The sequence below is a fragment of the Coregonus lavaretus genome (assembly GCF_964263955.1).
Source record: "Coregonus lavaretus genome assembly, chromosome: 32".
NCBI classification, from domain to species: Eukaryota; Metazoa; Chordata; class Actinopteri; order Salmoniformes; family Salmonidae; genus Coregonus; species Coregonus lavaretus.
This window is the reverse complement of record NC_140019.1, coordinates 8,719,499-8,738,257: the sequence shown is the minus strand read 5'-3', so window position 1 is coordinate 8,738,257 and position 18,759 is coordinate 8,719,499. Positions and strand designations below refer to the sequence as shown.

At 43.8% G+C, this 18,759-nt stretch overlaps 1 protein-coding gene across 1 annotated transcript; it reads left to right on the top strand.

Annotated features, from left to right (window-relative positions):
• Positions 1-1,515: 1,515 nt before the first annotated feature.
• Positions 1,516-15,399, top strand: LOC311107627 (receptor expression-enhancing protein 2-like). The gene is made up of 8 exons (XM_084150148.1): positions 1,516-1,673; positions 8,664-8,736; positions 11,171-11,247; positions 11,590-11,710; positions 11,979-12,092; positions 12,336-12,522; positions 13,412-13,584; positions 15,216-15,399. The coding sequence occupies exons 1-8, from the start codon at positions 1,642-1,644 to the stop codon at positions 15,297-15,299; spliced, it is 861 nt and encodes a 286-aa protein (XP_084006274.1). The 5' UTR covers positions 1,516-1,641; the 3' UTR covers positions 15,300-15,399.
• Positions 15,400-18,759: the final 3,360 nt, after the last annotated feature.

Sequence of the window (18,759 nt, the reverse complement as noted above, 5' to 3'; positions counted from 1 at the left end):
GCCATGTACCGTCAAATCTTGGGAGAGAACCTCCTTCCCTCAGCCAGGGCATTGAAAATGGGTCGTGGATGGGTATTCCAGCATGACAATGACCCAAAACACACGGCCAAGGCAACAAAGGAGTGGCTCAAGAAGAAGCTTATTAAGGTCCTGGAGTGGCCTAGCCAGTCTCCAGACCTTAATCCCATAGAAAATATGTGGAGGGAGCTGAAGGTTCGAGTTGCCAAACGTCAGCCTCAAAACCTTAATGACTTGGAGAAGATCTGCAAAGAGGAGTGGGACAAAAATCCCTCCTGAGATGTGTGCAAACCTGGTGGCCAACTACAAGAAACGTCTGACCTCTGTGATTGCCAACAAGGGTTTTGCCACCAAGTACTAAGTCATGTTTTGCAGAGGGGTCAAATACTTATTTCCCTCATTAAAATGCAAATCAATTTATAACATTTTTGACATGCGTTTTTCTGGATTTTTTTGTTGATATCCTGTCTCTCACTATTCAAATAAACCTACCATTAAAATTATAGACTGATCATTTCTTTGTCAGTGGGCAAACGTACAAAATCAGCAGTGGATCAAATACTTTTTTTCCCTCACTGTATGTCTTTGGATGGATTTGCACCCAGGCTGCAGCAGTATGTGTGATCCGGAGGCAGCGCCTTAGATCGCTAGACCACCCTAAGCCACTACCCAATGTTCTTCTGCCTCCTGACTCACCTGCATAATTCTGAATTTGAAAGTGATAACAGAAATAAGGCAGGCAGTCTCTTATAATATCCTCCCACTGAAGTCTATTCCCAGAGAACCATCCACTACGTAATGGCAAATCATGTGTATTCACATGCTAGTTCTAGATTAATGTGGTCCTAATTCAATTACCAAACCCCGAACAGCTGTTTTGTATTACATAGAATATTATTTAACAGATAATCAATTACATAATGCCATAGAGCGATCTTGTGCAAATATTATTACACACAATACCATGCCATTATTTTTATGAGGGAATGAATGAAGACAGACTAGTTGTGGCGGCTGCCTAGCGCCTACAGCAGGGCTCACCAACCCTGTTCCTGGAGAGCTACCCCCCCTGTAGGTTTTTGCTCCAACCCCAGTCATAACTAACCTAATTCAGTTATCAACCAGCTAATTATTAGAATCAGATGTGCTAGATTAGGGTTGGAGCGAAAACCTACAGGACTGTAGCTCTTCAGGAACAGGGTTGGAGAGCCCTGGTCTACACATAGTATCAAGCACTGTCTGGGACATCAGTGCATCTGACATTTCACTGTACAGAGCTTTTTGGTCTTGTCTATCTAGCTAAGCCTACATATTTCAGCTAATTGGGTCAGTGGCAGCCTTCATAGGACCTATTTCATTGTGGCAGTAACCAGTTGCCTTCTCTGCGGGCTAGACAAAACAGTGTGGACCCGCCCCTTTAAGAGAAAGAGGAGTTCCAGCGATTTGAATGCAGCAGATTCAGAATTCACAGTACCCTACCTGCCAGAAAAATAGAGCACTCAAGAGCAGCACCAGGCAACTGCACTTGCATAACAGCCACACGGTCGTGGCCGGAGGAATGGGGGGGGTAGCCAGCTAGTTAGATTTCTGAGAATAAGGAAACGCTCACTACAATCAATTAAGATGGTGTCGTGGATTATCTCCAGGATGGTAGTGTGAGTATGCATTCTGCAGCGTCTGTTTGTTGTAGCGATCGGCTCGTCAGCCCACATCGAGTTCTACAGCTGCATACGATAGCTCGCGCTGCTGTCATCCGTTCGCTGCCATGGCTTGTGCCCAAAGCGCACGCGGACATGTATCTTGATAGCCAGATCGGTAGCGAGCGAGCTAATTTGCGAACAATTCAATTGTCGTTGGTTTGTCTATAGCCCATGGTGCTTAAATGTACATTTTGACCACTGGTGTTTCATAAAACCAGGATTGTAGGCAAACAGCAACACCGTTAGCTGTGCAAAATTGGCAAGGTAGCTAGTTAATGGTTAGCTGAAATGACAACGCTGCTAGCCAACTGAAGTGAAGGTGGAATGCATAAAATGGTTAACTAACAAGCTTGCTAATGCCATCTACTGAAGCTAATTTACCAATTCATATCGGTTGTGTAACTAAATCAGTAATACAAAATGCTTTAGTCCTTAATATTGCTAATCGTGCATAATCCTGAGTAGTGCAGGCCCGGCTGCTATGATCATCAAAACATGGCAGCAACTGCACTGTTAGCGTGACACTGACAGCCAGACAAATCATTTAGCGTCAGTGCAGTTGCTGTCATATGTTTTGATGATCATAACAGCCGGGCCTGCACTATCAAGATTATGCACTATTCCTAATGTCACCTCAACCAAGACCAAGTCAAGATTTTACCTGATTTCTCATCGTTGTCATTTGAGTTGTCTTAAAAGGTGCAATATGCAGAACTCGCTCGCCATTTCCTGGTTGCTGAAATTTGAATAGTTAGCCTACTTTTCAGTTTTTGACAAAACAAGAATTAGAGAAGTGTAGAGAATCCATGTACCATCTAAACCGATGTTAAATAACATACATTTTAATTAACCTAAAATATTGTATTTTCAGCTTTTTTAAGCTGGTGTACAAAACTTAAGAACGGGAAGTATAGAAATAGTGTTCATAGAATAAAATCTACAGCTTCTTAGACTTGCTTTCAATGAGAATGACAGATCTAGAACTCACATTTAGGTGATTTTGGTCCGTCGCCCAAAAAGTTACACATTGACGCTTTAACGCCTCATGTCCACCAGATGCTTCACTGTTTGCATTCCGGCGGAATTCATTAATTGTCAATGGAGCAGTCCACAACAATACCTTGTGGCTGCCGTACGTTCTGTGTACCGCATGCGTTCAATATTTTCAACTAGTACGCTGGTTTACCGTGCGGTGTTACAAACAGAAGTACACAGATGCCAACTAGTTAGCTTTTAGCTAGTTGAAAAGCGAAGCACGTGCGTCAACTACCGAAAATGTGGCAAAACAAAATGCATATACATCGGGCTTAATGTGTTATCGCGCTGTCAACGTGACAGTGGTGCTGTTTCATAGGGGTGAGACCAATTATGTTTTGGTGAGAGAAAGAGGGAGGCGCATGTCCTTTGATAATGAGACAGTTGAGCTAGGCTCGCCTGTACCCTGGCAGCCAGGCGAGTCAACAGCTGTCTAGATCCAGTTGAGTCCCACACAGTCATCATCGTACATCCCAGAATGTATCTAGCTGTTATCAGCTTACTGTGTTTGTTAATAGTCAGTGTTGTATTTACGTGGTAGGAAAAGGTAAACTCACCTGAAATGGTTTGTGTGGTAAGTTTAGCTATCAAACTATGTTTTCATGTCAACAATAGAAATTGTCATCTTAGTGTGGAACAGGAGCCACAGTTTTACCTCCAATGTAAATAGCGGAACCTGCCTGCTAGTTTTGAAATGCACAGGCGCTGAATAGATGTCATTATTCGCACAGGATTCGTTTTACTGGGGGAGATAGGGTTATGTAATTATGTGCATGAGCACAAATCACCGCATCAGTAATTTAAGTCCCGTTGGAATCTGCCATGTCGGTCATTTTTGCATGGCAGGAGAGTAATAATTCCAGCCGTAAAAAAACAACTGTTTTTCGACAAACTCCAAGGTCCTCTTATAATACTAGTCCCGTGCGAATTGACGTCACTGTTTTGAGAGAAATGTCTGAGTTTGACATGTTGCTCGCGATGCTTAAAACGAAGTGCAGCCCATAGCCTATATATGAAGGGCCTACATGTATCAACATTCAGTGAATGCTTTTGTTTCTACATTTTGTGCCAATAAATTGAACATCGCCAAATGCGTCAGTAAAAAAATATTGGGCCTATTTAATGCAACCCTTGCGGTTAATGGATGCAAAGCAGTATTCCAACTGAGCTAAACTTTTGGAAATGACAAGTCAGGACTTCTATTGGGGATCGCTAAAATAATGATTAGGATCACACTTCCTTAATTCCAATATTATGGCAACACTATACCAAATAGTTTATAAAGCATACCAAACCTGGGAGCCAAGCTCGAGTTACCAGTGTAGCCTGTTGTCACAAGGACATGTTAAAATACACTACATGACCAAGTATGTGGACACCTGCTCGTCAAACATCTCATTCCAAAATCATGGGCATTAATATGGAGTTGGTTCTGCTCCACTCTTCTGAGAATAAAAATAAAGGCTTTCCACTAGATGTTGGAACATTGCTGCGGGGACTTGATTCTTGTCAGCAACAGAGCATTAGTGAGGTCGAGCACTGATGTTGGGCGACTAGGCCTGGCTCGCAGTCTGCGTTCCAATTCATCCCAAAGGTGTTTGATGGGATTGAGGTCAGGGCTCTGTGCAGGCCAGTCAAGTTCTTCCACACCGATCTCGACAAACCATTTCTGTATGGACCTCGCTTTGTGCAAGGGGGCATGCTGAAACAGGAAAAGGCCTTCCCCAAACTGTTGTCACAAAGTTGGAGAAACACAATAGTTTAGAATGTAATTGTATGCTGTAACATTAAGATTTCCCTTCACTGGCACTAAGGGGCCTAGCACGAACCATGAAAAACAGCCCCAGACCATTATTCATCCTCCACCAAACTTTACAGTTGGCACTATGCATTGGTGCAAGTAGCGTTCTCTTGGCATCCGCCAAACCCAGACTTGACCGTCGGACTGCCAGATGGTGAAGCATGATTCATCACTCCAGAGAACGCATTTCCACTGCTCCAGAGTCCAATGGCGGCGAGCTTTACACCACTCCAGCCGACTTTTGGCATTGTGTATGGTGATCTTAGGCTTGTGTGCGGCTGCTCAGCCATGGAAACCAATTTCATGAAGCTCCCGACGAACAGTTCTTGTGCTGACGTTGCTTCCTGAGGCAGTTTGGAACTCCGTAGTGAGTGTGGCAACCAAGGACAGACTATTTTTACGCGCTTCAGCACTCGGCGGTCGTGGCCTACCACTTCACTGCTGAGACGTTGTTGCTCCGAGACGTTTCCACTTCACAATAACAGCACTTACAGTTGACCGGGGCAGCTCTAGCAGGGCAGAAATTTGATGAACTGACTTGTTGGAAAGGTGGCATCCTATGACGATGCAACGTTGAAAGTCACTGAGCTTTTCAGTGAGGCCATTGTACTGCCAGTGTTTGTCTATGGGGATTGCATGGCTGTGTGCTCGATTTTATACCTGTCAGCAATGGGTGTGGCTAAAACGGCAGAATCCATGAATTTGAAGGGGTGTCCAAATACTTTTGTGTATGTATGTATATATACAGTGAGGGGGAAAAAAGTATTTGATCCCCTGCTGATTTTGTACGTTTGCCCACTGACAAAGAAATGATCAGTCTATAATTTTAATGGTAGGTTTATTTGAACAGTGAGAGACAGAATAACAAAAAAAAAATGGGGCAAACGTACAGTGGGCAAACGTACAAAATCAGCAGGGGATCAAATACTTTTTTTCCCTCACTGTACTACAACATTGTAATAGCCACTCAGTTGGTCAAGATGGTCAACCCTGCCCATTTTCATGTTGTAATCCATTACAACATTTACATTTACATTTTAGTCATTTAGCAGACGCTCTTATCCAGAGCGACTTACAGTTAGTGAGTGCATACATTATTTTATTTTTCATACTGGCCCCCCGTGGGAATCGAACGCTCTGGAACAGATAAGTTCCTACCATTTTTAAAAACAACTCCAAAACCCCTGCCACTGTCACTTTAGGCCCAGGCTGTGTAGTACAAGGGTGAATGGTGGGACTTAGGGCATACGCACGCCATGGAAACGTAGGCTCCCCTCTCAGGTGTGCTCTCCATCTTCCCCTCCCTATTCCTCGCCCTCTGCTTCTTCCTCTCCCTTCTCATGGACCTCTCCCTTCACTCTCCTCTTCCTCTCTCCCTCTTCCACTCTCTCCTCGCTCCACATCTCTACCCCTCCAATCATCTCTAACTCCTATTCCTCCCTGCCTTTTGCTGCTGAACCCTGACTCTCCACATCACTTCTTTCACTGAGGGAGAGGAGCAACAAATAGGATACAATTGTAGTCGGGAACATAATCTCTCCCTCTGTCTTTCTCTTCCTTCCTTTCTTTCTCAACCATACATACTCTTTTCCTAATAAGATGTTTCCATTATGAATTGTGATAGTTACACGCCTCCCATTTCTCTCACTAACTACAGAGTGGGACAATGTTAGCTGATATGTTACAAAGCTGGGACAGTTTCCAAATTAATTGCATCGGTAGAAACAGGACAAAACAAGCAACTTGTGAGCTGGCTATGTAAACAAATAACTCATCATATGCGCTCCACTGCGCGGGCATCTTCTACCCTAATATGGCAACTAAGCTTTCAAATAATAGAAAAACAAGGCAATGTATAGCCTATGAATATCTGCACCTAGCAATCATGACAAAGCATAACCTAAGCCCAACCGATAAACACCAATTACTCTAGCCTTCGTTTCGGTGGCTAGTTTTCTGTATGGCTAGCTAGTAAAAGTGACAGCTGAGGTTGACGCTTCGTGAGCGCTACCCAAATTCATCACTACACAACTTTTCTTGCCTGACCGACTAACTAGTTAGCTAGCTAGCTATAGAAAGCAGCTTGGGCCGTTTCCATATAAATTACATCGGCAGAAACAAGACGAAACAACCAACTTGTTAGCTGACTATATACAGCTAAACACTGCAACTATTTCTATGAGACAGCGCGCAATCGTTCGAGCTCCACCGCTGATGTGCTTGTCTGTACCAACCAAGTTATCATGACATGACAGGATTTGCTAATCTGTGAGCTATTCCCCAAGTTTCACAGCATCAAACATATCTGCTGTTTACTTATTTCACTCATTTCGACATCATCGCTTTTCAAAGTGCAAGGATGTGTGTGAATCTGTATCACCAACCAACATAGATAAAGCCTCTTTCACAGTGAAAAGTCATTCTACTTCGGTGCTGTCAATTTGAGTAAAAAATACAATTTAGTCAAATGACATAAAACCCTGGTTGATAACAGCCACGCGAATACGACAACATGTTGTTAGCGAGTTAATTTTGCGATATTGACACTTATTATTGTTAGAAAACAAGGCCGTTAGCGTCGATGGCCGCTATTGGTTTTAATTAAATAATTATTCATGAAAGTATATATTTCTTTTTTTATACGTTTTTGCCATTGGGCCTGGGCATCAGACTCCAGAGCCCTTTATTGCAGAGTTGTGTCAATGAGGTGGTTGGTTTTAAATTGGCTAACACTATCACATAGTTTGTGCAGGCTGAAATATGGTGCGTTGGGATGCTATCGGTAACTTTAACATTTGTAACAAGCATTCGTTGTTACACCGCTGTACTTAGACTGCAATTACCACCAGTTACATCTTATTACAGTGTAACTGTATTACAATACTTGTTAGTGTAATAAGGACCCCTTAAAATGAAGTGCTACCTGGAATTTCATCATGGGTCTCTGATCTGTACTATACAGAAATGCACAACTATGGATATAAATAAGAGATGACATTTGAGGTTCTCAATGTATTTTTCTTCATTATAACAAAAATATAGCCCTACACCTTGGGCACAAAAACTAACGTATCAGTCTATGCTACCCCCAGTGTAAGGGAGGACTGTAGCAGGTGACCCAACTGTGGTTTGTGACTACTATAATCTCCCATTGTAGCCAGTAAAGTAGATATGTACATTCATGTTTTCTACTCTAGTGTACTGAACTCTACTGTGATGTCCAAACTTGTGAAACATGGGTGCCCTGCCCAATGTCTCCTCTTACTGTAATGTACAGCTACCGATACAGTGCAGAGCAGCACTGGCTCCACACGCATGACTGGGCAAATCACACACAGACACAGACAGAAAGACCTGGATGGACCCAGTGTACACGACACACAAATGGAACAAGCAAAACCCATAGCAGGAAGATTTCCACAGACACAGCCTAAAAGAGGGCCTGGCATACACCATATATCACTCAGACAAAGATGGTACACATAATCCCAATTTAACCTACACTGGTAGCAGACAGCCTCTGATGGCTGTGTGTGTGGCAGACAGACAGTAAGGCGTGGTCATCCTAGATCTCCCCTCGCTCAGCATTCAGTTCCTGTCACATCAGCAGTAATTGCCAGGCCGACAGGACAGAGGACAGTGTGTGTGTGACTGGATTTATTTTTCCTTTTTTGTGTGTTGCAGGCAGGTTCACATATGGTGACCTGTCATCATCTATCAGTACAGTAGCAGAAATGCTCTCCATGGTTTTCCAATCTTCTGTTTCCTGGAGAGATAATTTATTCCAACAAACCACTGCTGTTTTTTATGTCTAAATGTCACCATATATTATTGCATTACAGCGGGAGCCCTAAGTAGGCTAACAGTGTTTATTTCTTATGAGTGCACATTTTTAGAGCCTGCCCAGAATATGTTCTACTTTCCTTCAAAGCAACCTATTTATGTTGACTCTGAGATCATGGGTTTTAGACTCGAGTCATTTGACTGGATAAATATTGAAACAGGGAAACATTTGTTCAGTGATGGCATCCTGAGGCCATGTTGCCCGGGTGATGTTTACCGTACCTTAACCTCTGATCTCTGACCCATGCCGCCTCCTCGTCCTTCAGCCTGGCCTTCGGGACCCTCTACCCGGCATACTCCTCATACAAGGCCGTCAAGACTAAGAATGTGAAGGAATATGTGAGTACTGTACCTTTTTTATTCCAGTATATTAGTATAGTCTCTTTTGTAGCCATCTCGTATACTAATTCTTATTGAAATAAGATGGAAAAAGTGATGGTTTTAAAATGGGGTGTAGGCTTTTACTCTCCAATGGGATGCTGCAAGTTTCCATTGTCTCTGCGGATGCGAGAGCAGTTCAACTGTATCCATTTAAAAGGGAGCCTCCCAGCTTCCCTCATCCCCGTCAGTGAGCAGAGGGATGAGAAGGAAGTGGGGACCTCTCTCTCCTCCCTCTGGTTGCTATAGAAACCCCACTCTCAATATCTGAGCGGTGGTACATGCAGACTGAGTGGGAGGGAGAGATGCAGAGGAGGATGCCATTTTTTTAGCCTTGTTTTTATTTCTTTTTGCCCCCCCCCCTTCAAAATGATTCAGTCAAATGATTTCCACCGTAGCTATCACAGTAGCTATTTATGTAACATCACACATTTTAGCCTGAGTTGTGTAGCTCTTGACATTACAATGTGACTCATCCTCTCAGGCTATTCACTGCAGTTTAGTACTTTTAATTTTTGATATGTCGATAGACATACGGTGCATTTGGAAAGTATTCAGACCCCTTGACTTTTTCCACATTTTGTTACATTACAGCCTTATTCTAAAATGGCTTAAAAAAAAAAAAATCCCCTCATCAATCTACACACAATACCCCATAATGACGAAGCGAAAACAAGGTTGACATTTTTGCAAAAGTATATTTATATTTAAAAAAATAAAAGAAATCGAATACATTTACATAACTATTCAGACCCTTTACTGAGTACTTTGTTGAAGTACCTTTGGCAGCGATTACAGCCTTGAGTCTTCTTGGGTATGACGATACAAGCTTGGCACACATGTATTTGGGGAGTTCCTCCCATTCTTCTCTGCAGATGCTCTCAAGCTGTCAGGTTGGATGGGGAGCGTCACTGCACAGCTATTTTCAGGTCTCTCCAGAGATGTTCAATCGGGTTCACGTCCGGGCTCTGGCTGGGCCACTCAAGGACGTTCAGAGATTTGTCCCGAACCCACTCCTGCGTTGTCTTGGCTGTGTGCTTAGGGTCGTTGTCCTGTTGGAAGGTGAACCTTCGCCCCAGTCTGAGGTCCTGAGCGCTCTGGAACAGGTTTTCATCAAGGACATCTCTTTACTTTGCTCCGTTCATCTTTCCCTCTATCCTGATTAGTCTCCAAGTCCCTGCCGCTGAGAAACATCTCTACAGCATGATGCTGCCACCACCATGCTTCACCGTAGGGATGGTGCCAGGTTTACTCCAGATGTGACGCTTGGTATTCAGGCCAGAGTTCAATAATGGTTTTGTCAGACCAGAGAATCTTGTTTCTCATGGTCAGAGTCCTTTTGTTGCCTTTTGGCAAACTCCAAGTGGGCTGTTGTGCCTCTTTTGAGGAGTGGCTTCCATCTGGCCACTCTATCATAAAGGCCTGATTGGTGGAGTGCTGCAGAGTGGTACCCATCGGGTTCTTGGCCACCTCCCTGACCAAGGCCCTTCTCCCCCCGATTGCTCAGTTTGGCCGGGCGGCCAGCTCTAGGAAGAGTCTTGGCGGTTCCAAACTTCTTCCATTTAAGAATGATGGAGGCCACTGTGTTCTTGGACCTTCAATGCTGCAGAAATGTTTTTGTACCCTTCCCCAGATCTGTGCCTCGACACAATCCTGTCTCGGAGCTCTACGGATAATTCCTTCTACCTCATGGCTTGGTTTTTGCACTGTCAACTGTGGGACCATATATAGACGTGTGTGTGTGTGTGTGTGTGTGTGTGTGCCTTTCCAAATCATGTCCAATCAATTGAATTTACCACAGGTGGACTCCAAGTTGTAGAAACATCTCAAGGATGATCAATGGAAACAGGATGCACCTGAGCTCTATTTCGAATCTCATAGCAAAGGGTCTGAATACTTATGTAAATAAGGTATTTGTTTTATTTTTAATACATTTGCAAACATTTCTCTACTTGTTTTCGCTTTGTCATTATGGGGTATTGTGTGTAGATAGAGGAAAAACATTAATTTAATCAATTTTAGAATAAGGCTGCAACGTAACAATGTGGAAAAAGGGAAGGGGTCCGAATATGTTCCGAATGCACAGTATTTAGATGTTTGTGTGACATTCTGTCAGTGTGACATTTAGGATTTATCCATAAATCTTGCTAATTATATTGCAATAATTGATGGTACACACTGACTGGATTTTATTCCTTGCCCATCCTTTGGCAGTGATAAACCATGCATACTGATTTGGTCTATAAGGGCCGTAACATATGCATACTCGTGTGTGTGTGAGGGAGACGGTGAATGATGTATATGTGTCTTGTCACATTCTTACGACAGCTTACTGTAGGCTATGCTTTCATGTGCTCTATTTGGGACGCTCTCACCATCGTTTGTGTGTGTCCAGGTGAAATGGATGATGTACTGGATAGTGTTTGCGTTATTCACCACGGCGGAGACCCTCACAGACCTGTTCATGTCCTGGTGAGTCCTGGTTGGTCACCTCTGACAACTGCCCTACAGCCACTATACAACACTAGTCCCTAGGACAATCCCTAGGAGCAATATACTTTGACAATATCTATTCATGGTGTAGGTAGGCTGTTGCCTTCTGAAATGTACCACGATATCAGAGCAAATGCTTGGTACACCCTTTGGTACATGAAAGAGGAAATGATGATATTGTTTCTGTGAAATCTATTCTTCTGTCCTGCCTATTAAGTATCTCCTGTTGGTATGAAAAATGTATGCGCTCACTAACTGTAAGTCGCTCTGGATAAGAGCGTCTGCTAAATGACTAAAATGTTGGTGTGGTTGTCCATGCAGGTTTCCTTTCTACTTTGAGTTGAAGATAGCCTTTGTGATCTGGCTCCTGTCTCCGTACACTAAGGGCTCCAGCGTGCTCTACCGCAAGTTTGTCCACCCCACCTTGTCCAACAAGGAGAAGGTAAAGTGTAACTCTTAACCCTGAACTCCCACCCTAACCCTGTCCAACAAAGAGCGGGTGAGAGGTCACAATAAGCTTCAGCTCTGTCTGCCCGTCAGTTCTCAACTGGTTAGATGCACTGACGCGTATTTCTCTTTGTCTACTCTCTGTTTTGCGTGACTGTCACCCTCTTCCTCTCTCTCTGTCTACCTATTTCTGTTTCTCTCCTGCTTTTTCCTTTTTGTCTCCCTTTTTCTGTTTGTCTCTTTCCCCATGTTCTGTCATGTAGGAAATAGACGAATACATAACCCAGGCCAAAGACCGTAGTTATGAGACTATGATGAGATTTGGGAAGAGAGGGCTGAACTTGGCTGCTACCGCTGCAGTCACTGCAGCTAGCAAGGTAAGCAAGGCCCCGGGCCCTGACTAGGGGTGGGTGTGTGCTTGTCTGTCTGCACACGGTGTTTCCTTGTGCAAGAGTGTATGTTTTGTCCTATGTGCCATCCTGTGTGTTTGTCACCTCAAGGCGTTTGAGGTGTGTGTGTTCGTTCTTACTGTATGTACATTTGCCTTAGCACTGGGATGCTGCAGGGCGTCTGTCTGTATATGCATACATCTCTACCCTGCAGTGTTTGTGTGTGTGCAGGGCCAGGGCGTGCTGTCGGAGAAGCTGCGTAGTTTCAGCATGCAGGACCTGACTCTGATCAACGATGGGGAGGAGCTGGGCCTGCGTTCCTCTGAGCCCCGCATGAGGAGAGACGCCATGGACGACATGGCTGCTGGAAGCAGCACGCTATCTAACACCCTGCCCCGCGCCAAAGCCACACGCCAGAGTGGGTAACGCGCACAAACGCTGCCCTGCGCCGTAACTGCTTCCACACGGCAGAGTGTATATAATGCATGTGGACAGATTACTGTGAATAATGGGGTATGTGGAACAACTCGCCCCTGTCAGATCAGTGGTCACAAAGGAAGGAGAAATGACAGCCATTTTAGTCGTAGCATTACAGTACGCTGACTTGTCTGTCTGTACTCTGTGCCTATTGTCTAACAGGTCTTATTTGTACAGGGCAGGGAGGGAGGGGGTGAAGTCATGTGAATAAAAAAAAAAAAAAACCAACAACTGCAGAATGCCAGGGAGGAAACTCTCCAGATGGGGGGGGGGGGGGGAGCATGTGATGTCAGTGGGTTGGAGGAGAAGTAGGGGTTCTTTGTGTCTGACTGCACAGCTCTGTCTCTGTGGGGCTGGCAGTTTGTGAATACAGGGAGAAAAGGAGAGCGAGGATGGTGGAAGGGAATAAATTGAGTTAATGGGCAGTATGGCATGAAAGGCGGGGAAGAGGACAACCAGTGTAGCAAAGAGACCGACTGATAGACTATAACAGAGGAAACAGTTTGGTAATGCGTGAGCTCCTGTTAGTGGCTATAGGCATGTACTCTAGTCTCATTCACCAACCATGTGTCTGATCGGAGAGTCTAGAAACCTGGGGTGTCTTCTCTATGAAGCAAACGGAATGAAACTAGGAGGGACCTACCTGAATTTGTCAAATGGAAACACTTGTTTTCGTTGCGAAACCTTTTCTGTTTGGTGTAAACGGTTTCTGTTGCAAAACGTTTTGCTACGGTGTACAACTAATGAATACTCCCCTGGCACACAAGTGGGAACGTGAAGATGATGATTTCACTCATGACAGCCCACAATCCCTCTGTCCAATCTCACAGCTCGTTCCTCCATGGTCCCTCATCTTGACGAATCATCGCAGCACAGCTCGGACCAATCAGACACCAGGAGCATCACCACGGAGCATTCCGACGAGGACGTCGTCGAGAAGGCCCCCGTGAAACGCACGGCTAGCGTCAAGGCAACCAAAAAACCTGCCGCTGCCAAGACAGAGGTAGGGGATCAAACACAGAGTGGAGTGAGACTAGGGCTTATGCATTATTTCTGACAGGTGAGTGACTGCTTCTTCTGCACTGAGGAGAGTCAGAAAATGTGCGTACCAGTATTGTGTGAATGTGTATAATATAGAAATCAAAAAGAGGAATAGTGCACATACCACTCTGTCACAACACAACCCTCAGTGAAGGACAAAGCCAATACAGTCTCGCCCCACTCTTAACTACTAACATGTTTAAGTGTGTGCGTGCATGCATGTATGCAAGTCACAGGGTCACCCACAGTTGGACTGTATAATCCTCCAATAGAAATACTCTCATATATTAGCACATATTACCATGTATGAATATCAGCTCCTCACTCTCGCCTTCTCCAGCAGCTGCATAGAAGCTGCCCTAGACACTGTTCAAGGATCAGCTTACCCTCCCAGAGTCTTTAATCTTATCCATAGTGGAGGGAAATGCTAAACTGACCTTAGATCTGTGTGTAAGGGAAACATCATCCTACTCTACTGCAGCACTAGCCGATTTCAACTCAACTCCACTATTTATGATGGAGTTTAGCAGTGACTAGTGTGTACGGACTGGAGCTCCGACGTCAAATAAAATGATCAAAAAAAGATTTCAGCACCCAAAGAATAGCCCGCAATTACACACAACATTGTTCTTTGGGTGCTGAAATAAATGTTGTGACGTCGGAGCTCCTGTCAGCCCACACTAGTTGCCGATCAACTCCATCGTAAATGGTTGAGTTTAGTTGGCTACTCCAGCACAGGCCTGTGGTATTTGAAGCAGCCTCCAGCAGTGGAGCTCCCATGGGAGACTGGCAGGAGAGTTTGTTAGGATCAAAATAAATATGAAAGGAGCAAAGTCCAGGTAAAAAGTTAGAGGAAAACCCAACAGTCTTCTGAAACCTAACCCTGGGATAGGGTTTTATTTTTCAGTGGGACAATTACACACGTTTTTGCAAAAAACACCAGAATGGCTTTCCAAAAGGTGTTGAGTGGTCTAGACTCAGTCCTGACTTAAATCAATGGATAAAAAACAATGGATATACTGGGTTGGCCTAAGAGTTGTGCAAAGTTGGTAGAATCTTAATGAAAATGATTCACAGCTGTAATTGCTTCCACCAAGTACTAACTCGGGGGGGGGTGGAGGAGACTTATTCAATTATGATATTTCAGTTGATTGTTAACTTAATTTGGTAAATGTTCTATAACTTTCTTTCACTTTGGAAATGTGGAGTAGGTTGTGTAGATCTGTAGGAAGAATCTAATTGAATCCCTATTTTACATTTAAAAATGAAGGCAGCAAAATGTGAAAAGTTCAAGGGGGTGTAGACTTTCTATAGGCACTGTATATACGGCTCAATAATACATGACTGGTGTCTATAGCATGGGTTGTGTATAGGAAGATTTGTGTGCGCGCCATGGACTAATTCAGGAATGCAGTGTGTAGGTTGTAAGATGGCTCTTGTGCGAGTGAGTCTGCCCACTTAGGACACAATAAGCCCCTGTCCAAGTTCTCTGAAGACCTATTTCTCTCATTGTTTTTTTTGCTCTGTCGTTTCTTAATTTCTCATTTTCTGTTTTGTAAACTCTTCCCCCTCGTTTCTCTTCCCTCCTGTCAGACTACGACTAAGACGGTGAAAAAGACACCAAAGAAGAAGACTACCGCTACAGCTATAGCCAGCAACAACGGCGACTCACAATGACACCTGTATCTGCTGTCCCTATCTACATCCTACTTTACACCACTACACACTCACACACTCAGACAGCCAAGGACCTCTGGACAGTCACTATATATGGCCAGCTTCATGTCAACTCACCGGTTTAGTTCTAATATATGGCCAGCTTCATGTCAACAGCACTGTTCTTTTTATTTAGACCGCTGCTTACATTTGAGGTTGTATAGTCATTGCCATCAGTGTAAGTGCATGTTTTGTTTGAGATAATGGCAGTGATAGCCTGTTATCTGAAATGAAAATGTGTTGCTTCCTTCCTCCTGTACTGTTTATAGCCTTCTCTGTGAGTCCATCCAAGGCCTCACACTGGATTGACTTGATTTAATCCTCTCGGCCCCCTTGGGAGCATAGGGTGTCCACCATGGCTCTTCACCTCACTCACTGTGCAAGGGCTTTTGCGTCTTGCCAGGAGATTCCTGCTGGATTATTGGAGATGCATTATTTCTCAGGATCAGCTTACCCTGCCTGAGTCCTTAAGTTCTCCATAGTGAAGGGAAAAGCTAAACTGGCCTTAGATCAGTGTGTTAAGGGCAGCATTCCAATCAGTATGTTATCTACTCTCTATTGGAGGGTAGCTTGAGGCTTCCATTCATGGGAAGGTACTCTAGTGGACTTGGCATGTCTGAAGGAGAGCGCAGGGAAGAGCGGAGAGAGGGGGATGGGTGCAAAATGAGAGTTGTGGGCCGGACAGACTAGCTCTGCTCAACATGTCCCTACTACATAGACCACAGTCTCACCACTGGCTGTAGAAATCTATAGGGCCAGGTCCCTGTCCCCATTGGGAAGTCTGTCTGTACATGGCTGTGGTTGTGTCATCTTTGGAACGCAGAGGACATTCTGGGAGCACTTTGGTCTCTAACTGTGTTAAGCCCATGCCATGGTTTCTCATATCATTCACTCTGTTGTGGAGCAGTAGGACCTATCGAGACTAAACACTTGGTCACGCACCGAAAGAGCGACGAACAGATCGGTTTGTTCCCCCTCTCTGTTCCTCTCCCTCTGGACAACTCTCCTCACTCTGTTCAGAACAGTCCTGCAGAAAGACCCACAGATTCAGGCGTCATTACCTTTTTCTGTTTGTATGTTTTGTGTGCGTGTGACACAGTATGCGTGTGTGTATTTTTGGAACATGACCACACTTCTGTTTTCCCTCTCCTCTCTGTTGACCGAACTGCATAGAGCCAGAATGACAGCGTTCTATGACCACTTAGAATCACTTGCATTTTATTTGATCATTTTAAAACTCAATACAACCACACGTGAATAATGCATTTAAAATCCTTTAGGATGACACAGTTAATGGTCCTATTCAATTACTCAATGTATCAACAATACATAGTAGGCCTATGCTACACAGTAGACCTAGCCTACTAGGCATGTTTGGGTTAAAGATAATGAATACATTTTTTAACTTGTATAGCGCTTTTCAAAGAATCTCAAAGCGCATAAAAAGTAAAACATTCAGATGATGGAGATTGAAAGTCTGTCGGTTTGGGATCAAGTTGAGGCAATTTGTGCTGGAAAGGCATTGTAGGTTCAGAGGAGAGGGCAATGACGGGACAGCCAAGTAGAAACAAAGACAGTCTGGAAAAACAGCCCTTTTCTGAATGGTCAGTCACCCACCTGGGTAATGCCACGGCTGCTGAAAAGCCACCACATCTTGGCAGTGGTTAGGAGCATTCCCTTAACAGTCCCTGACCTTCCTCTGCTACCTCTGGCCACAGTATGCAGTCCTTGGTGTAATACTTCCAAACAGATTAAACAAAAAAACAGATTATTTGAATCCAGACAAACGGATAGCTATCAAGCCAAAATATAGAATTTTAATCACAATCCTGCAACTCTGAGAGTCAAGACCACAGGATATAGAGTAGCCAAAACCCCCCAATTTTTTTTTTGTACATAAAATATGTACAATATTTACAGAGCTCTCTGCCTAGGCTATGTTACGATGCCATGGCAACCACGGAACCAATAAGCATAGTATTATAACCATCAATAACCATTATAACCATCAAGGTCTTACACTGCAGCGCTTAGCCTAGCTATACTGTGCTCTTCTGTGTCTGACAACCAAACATTTTAATTGAATTGTGTTAGGCTTGTGTTTAGGATTATTTTAGTTTACTCTAAATTGGCAGACACAGGACGTGTTGACATTAGAGCTAGCGGTGTCAGGGTGGTGTAGTACTCCATTAGGAAGACCTTCAGGCTCTTACCTGGGTGAGATCACCACAGTTTGACTAGTCAAATATCTGAGGGATCAACTACTATCATAGTCATAAATTCTGTCACACTAAGCATTGACAACTATTGTATAATATATGACTAATGTCACACACTACAGCGTTTTGACATATTCCCGATTTTAGGTTAGCTATCCATGACTATCTCTACTTCCGGGCCTGTATCTACAAAGCGTCTCAAGCGTAGGAGTGCTGATCTAGGATCAGGACCCTACCTGTCTGTATAATCTTATCAATTAATCAAATCTGAAAGATCAGCACTCCTACACAGACGATTTAAGGACACTGGGCCCAGATGTCTGTTAATCTAGTGTCTCGATAATATCCTTGTTTCTCTGAACCATTAGGAGTGCAGTTAAACTAGCATGTCTGACGTTAGCCACCTCAAACATGGTGGAAACTGGCTTACCCTGTTAGGATACTGTGGATACGTTTACATCTAGCTATCTTCCAATAGTGTCTAAAGGTGTTAAAACATGTGCCCTGCTAGTGTTTTACTTTAAAAAATACATCCACAGCATACTGGTAGGGTTTTTGGACAAATCTCCTTTAGGGAATCTAATCAATGCCCCTTAAACTATTGCTTTGTCTGAAATCTAACCCTAACCTTGTCCCTACCCTCAGACACCTCTTGTCAATATCCCCTAGATACTGTGGTAGAGTGCAAAGGATTGCATGGGATTAGCTAAAAACAATGTGGTAAGAGCTCCACCTAGCTTCCTTGTAGGTTATGTTGAGTATCCACCATGTTGAGCTTTGTCTTACACCCTTCTGATCCTCTCATATCTAGGAGGGTTGGGTTAATTGGAACCTAAGGGGTAGATCTTTTTTTATGGGTTCCTTTTTTGCTTTGGGCAGGCTTTATTTGGCGTTCTCTTTAATCAGTGTAGGTTGAAAGCATGAGGCTACTGCGCTTGTGTGTTGCTGCTGTCTGCAGTGTGACACTGATTTGAACCAGTAGGGGGAGACATACTCCAACTGTTTGAGCTACTGAAGTGTTTGAAGTTACTTACAACATGTACACACTTTATGTAAAAGTAATTCTCTGATTTGTATAAAAGAGCTTGCTTGCCTTATATCACTCTTCTTGAATACATAGGTTTTGCTTTTGTAAAACTTTATTTGGGTTTTAAAATTAAATCATATTGGATTTCCTTAAGAGGCACCTCAACCCCTCTAAA

Coding starts and splice junctions, on each gene's coding strand:
- LOC311107627 (XM_084150148.1), top strand. CDS start 1,642: ATGGTGTCGTGGATTATCTCCAGGATGGTAGT. Junction 12,093..12,335: donor CAGTCACTGCAGCTAGCAAG/GTAAGCAAGGCC, acceptor GTGTGTGTGCAG/GGCCAGGGCGTGCTGTCGGA. Junction 12,523..13,411: donor CGCCAAAGCCACACGCCAGA/GTGGGTAACGCG, acceptor CCAATCTCACAG/CTCGTTCCTCCATGGTCCCT.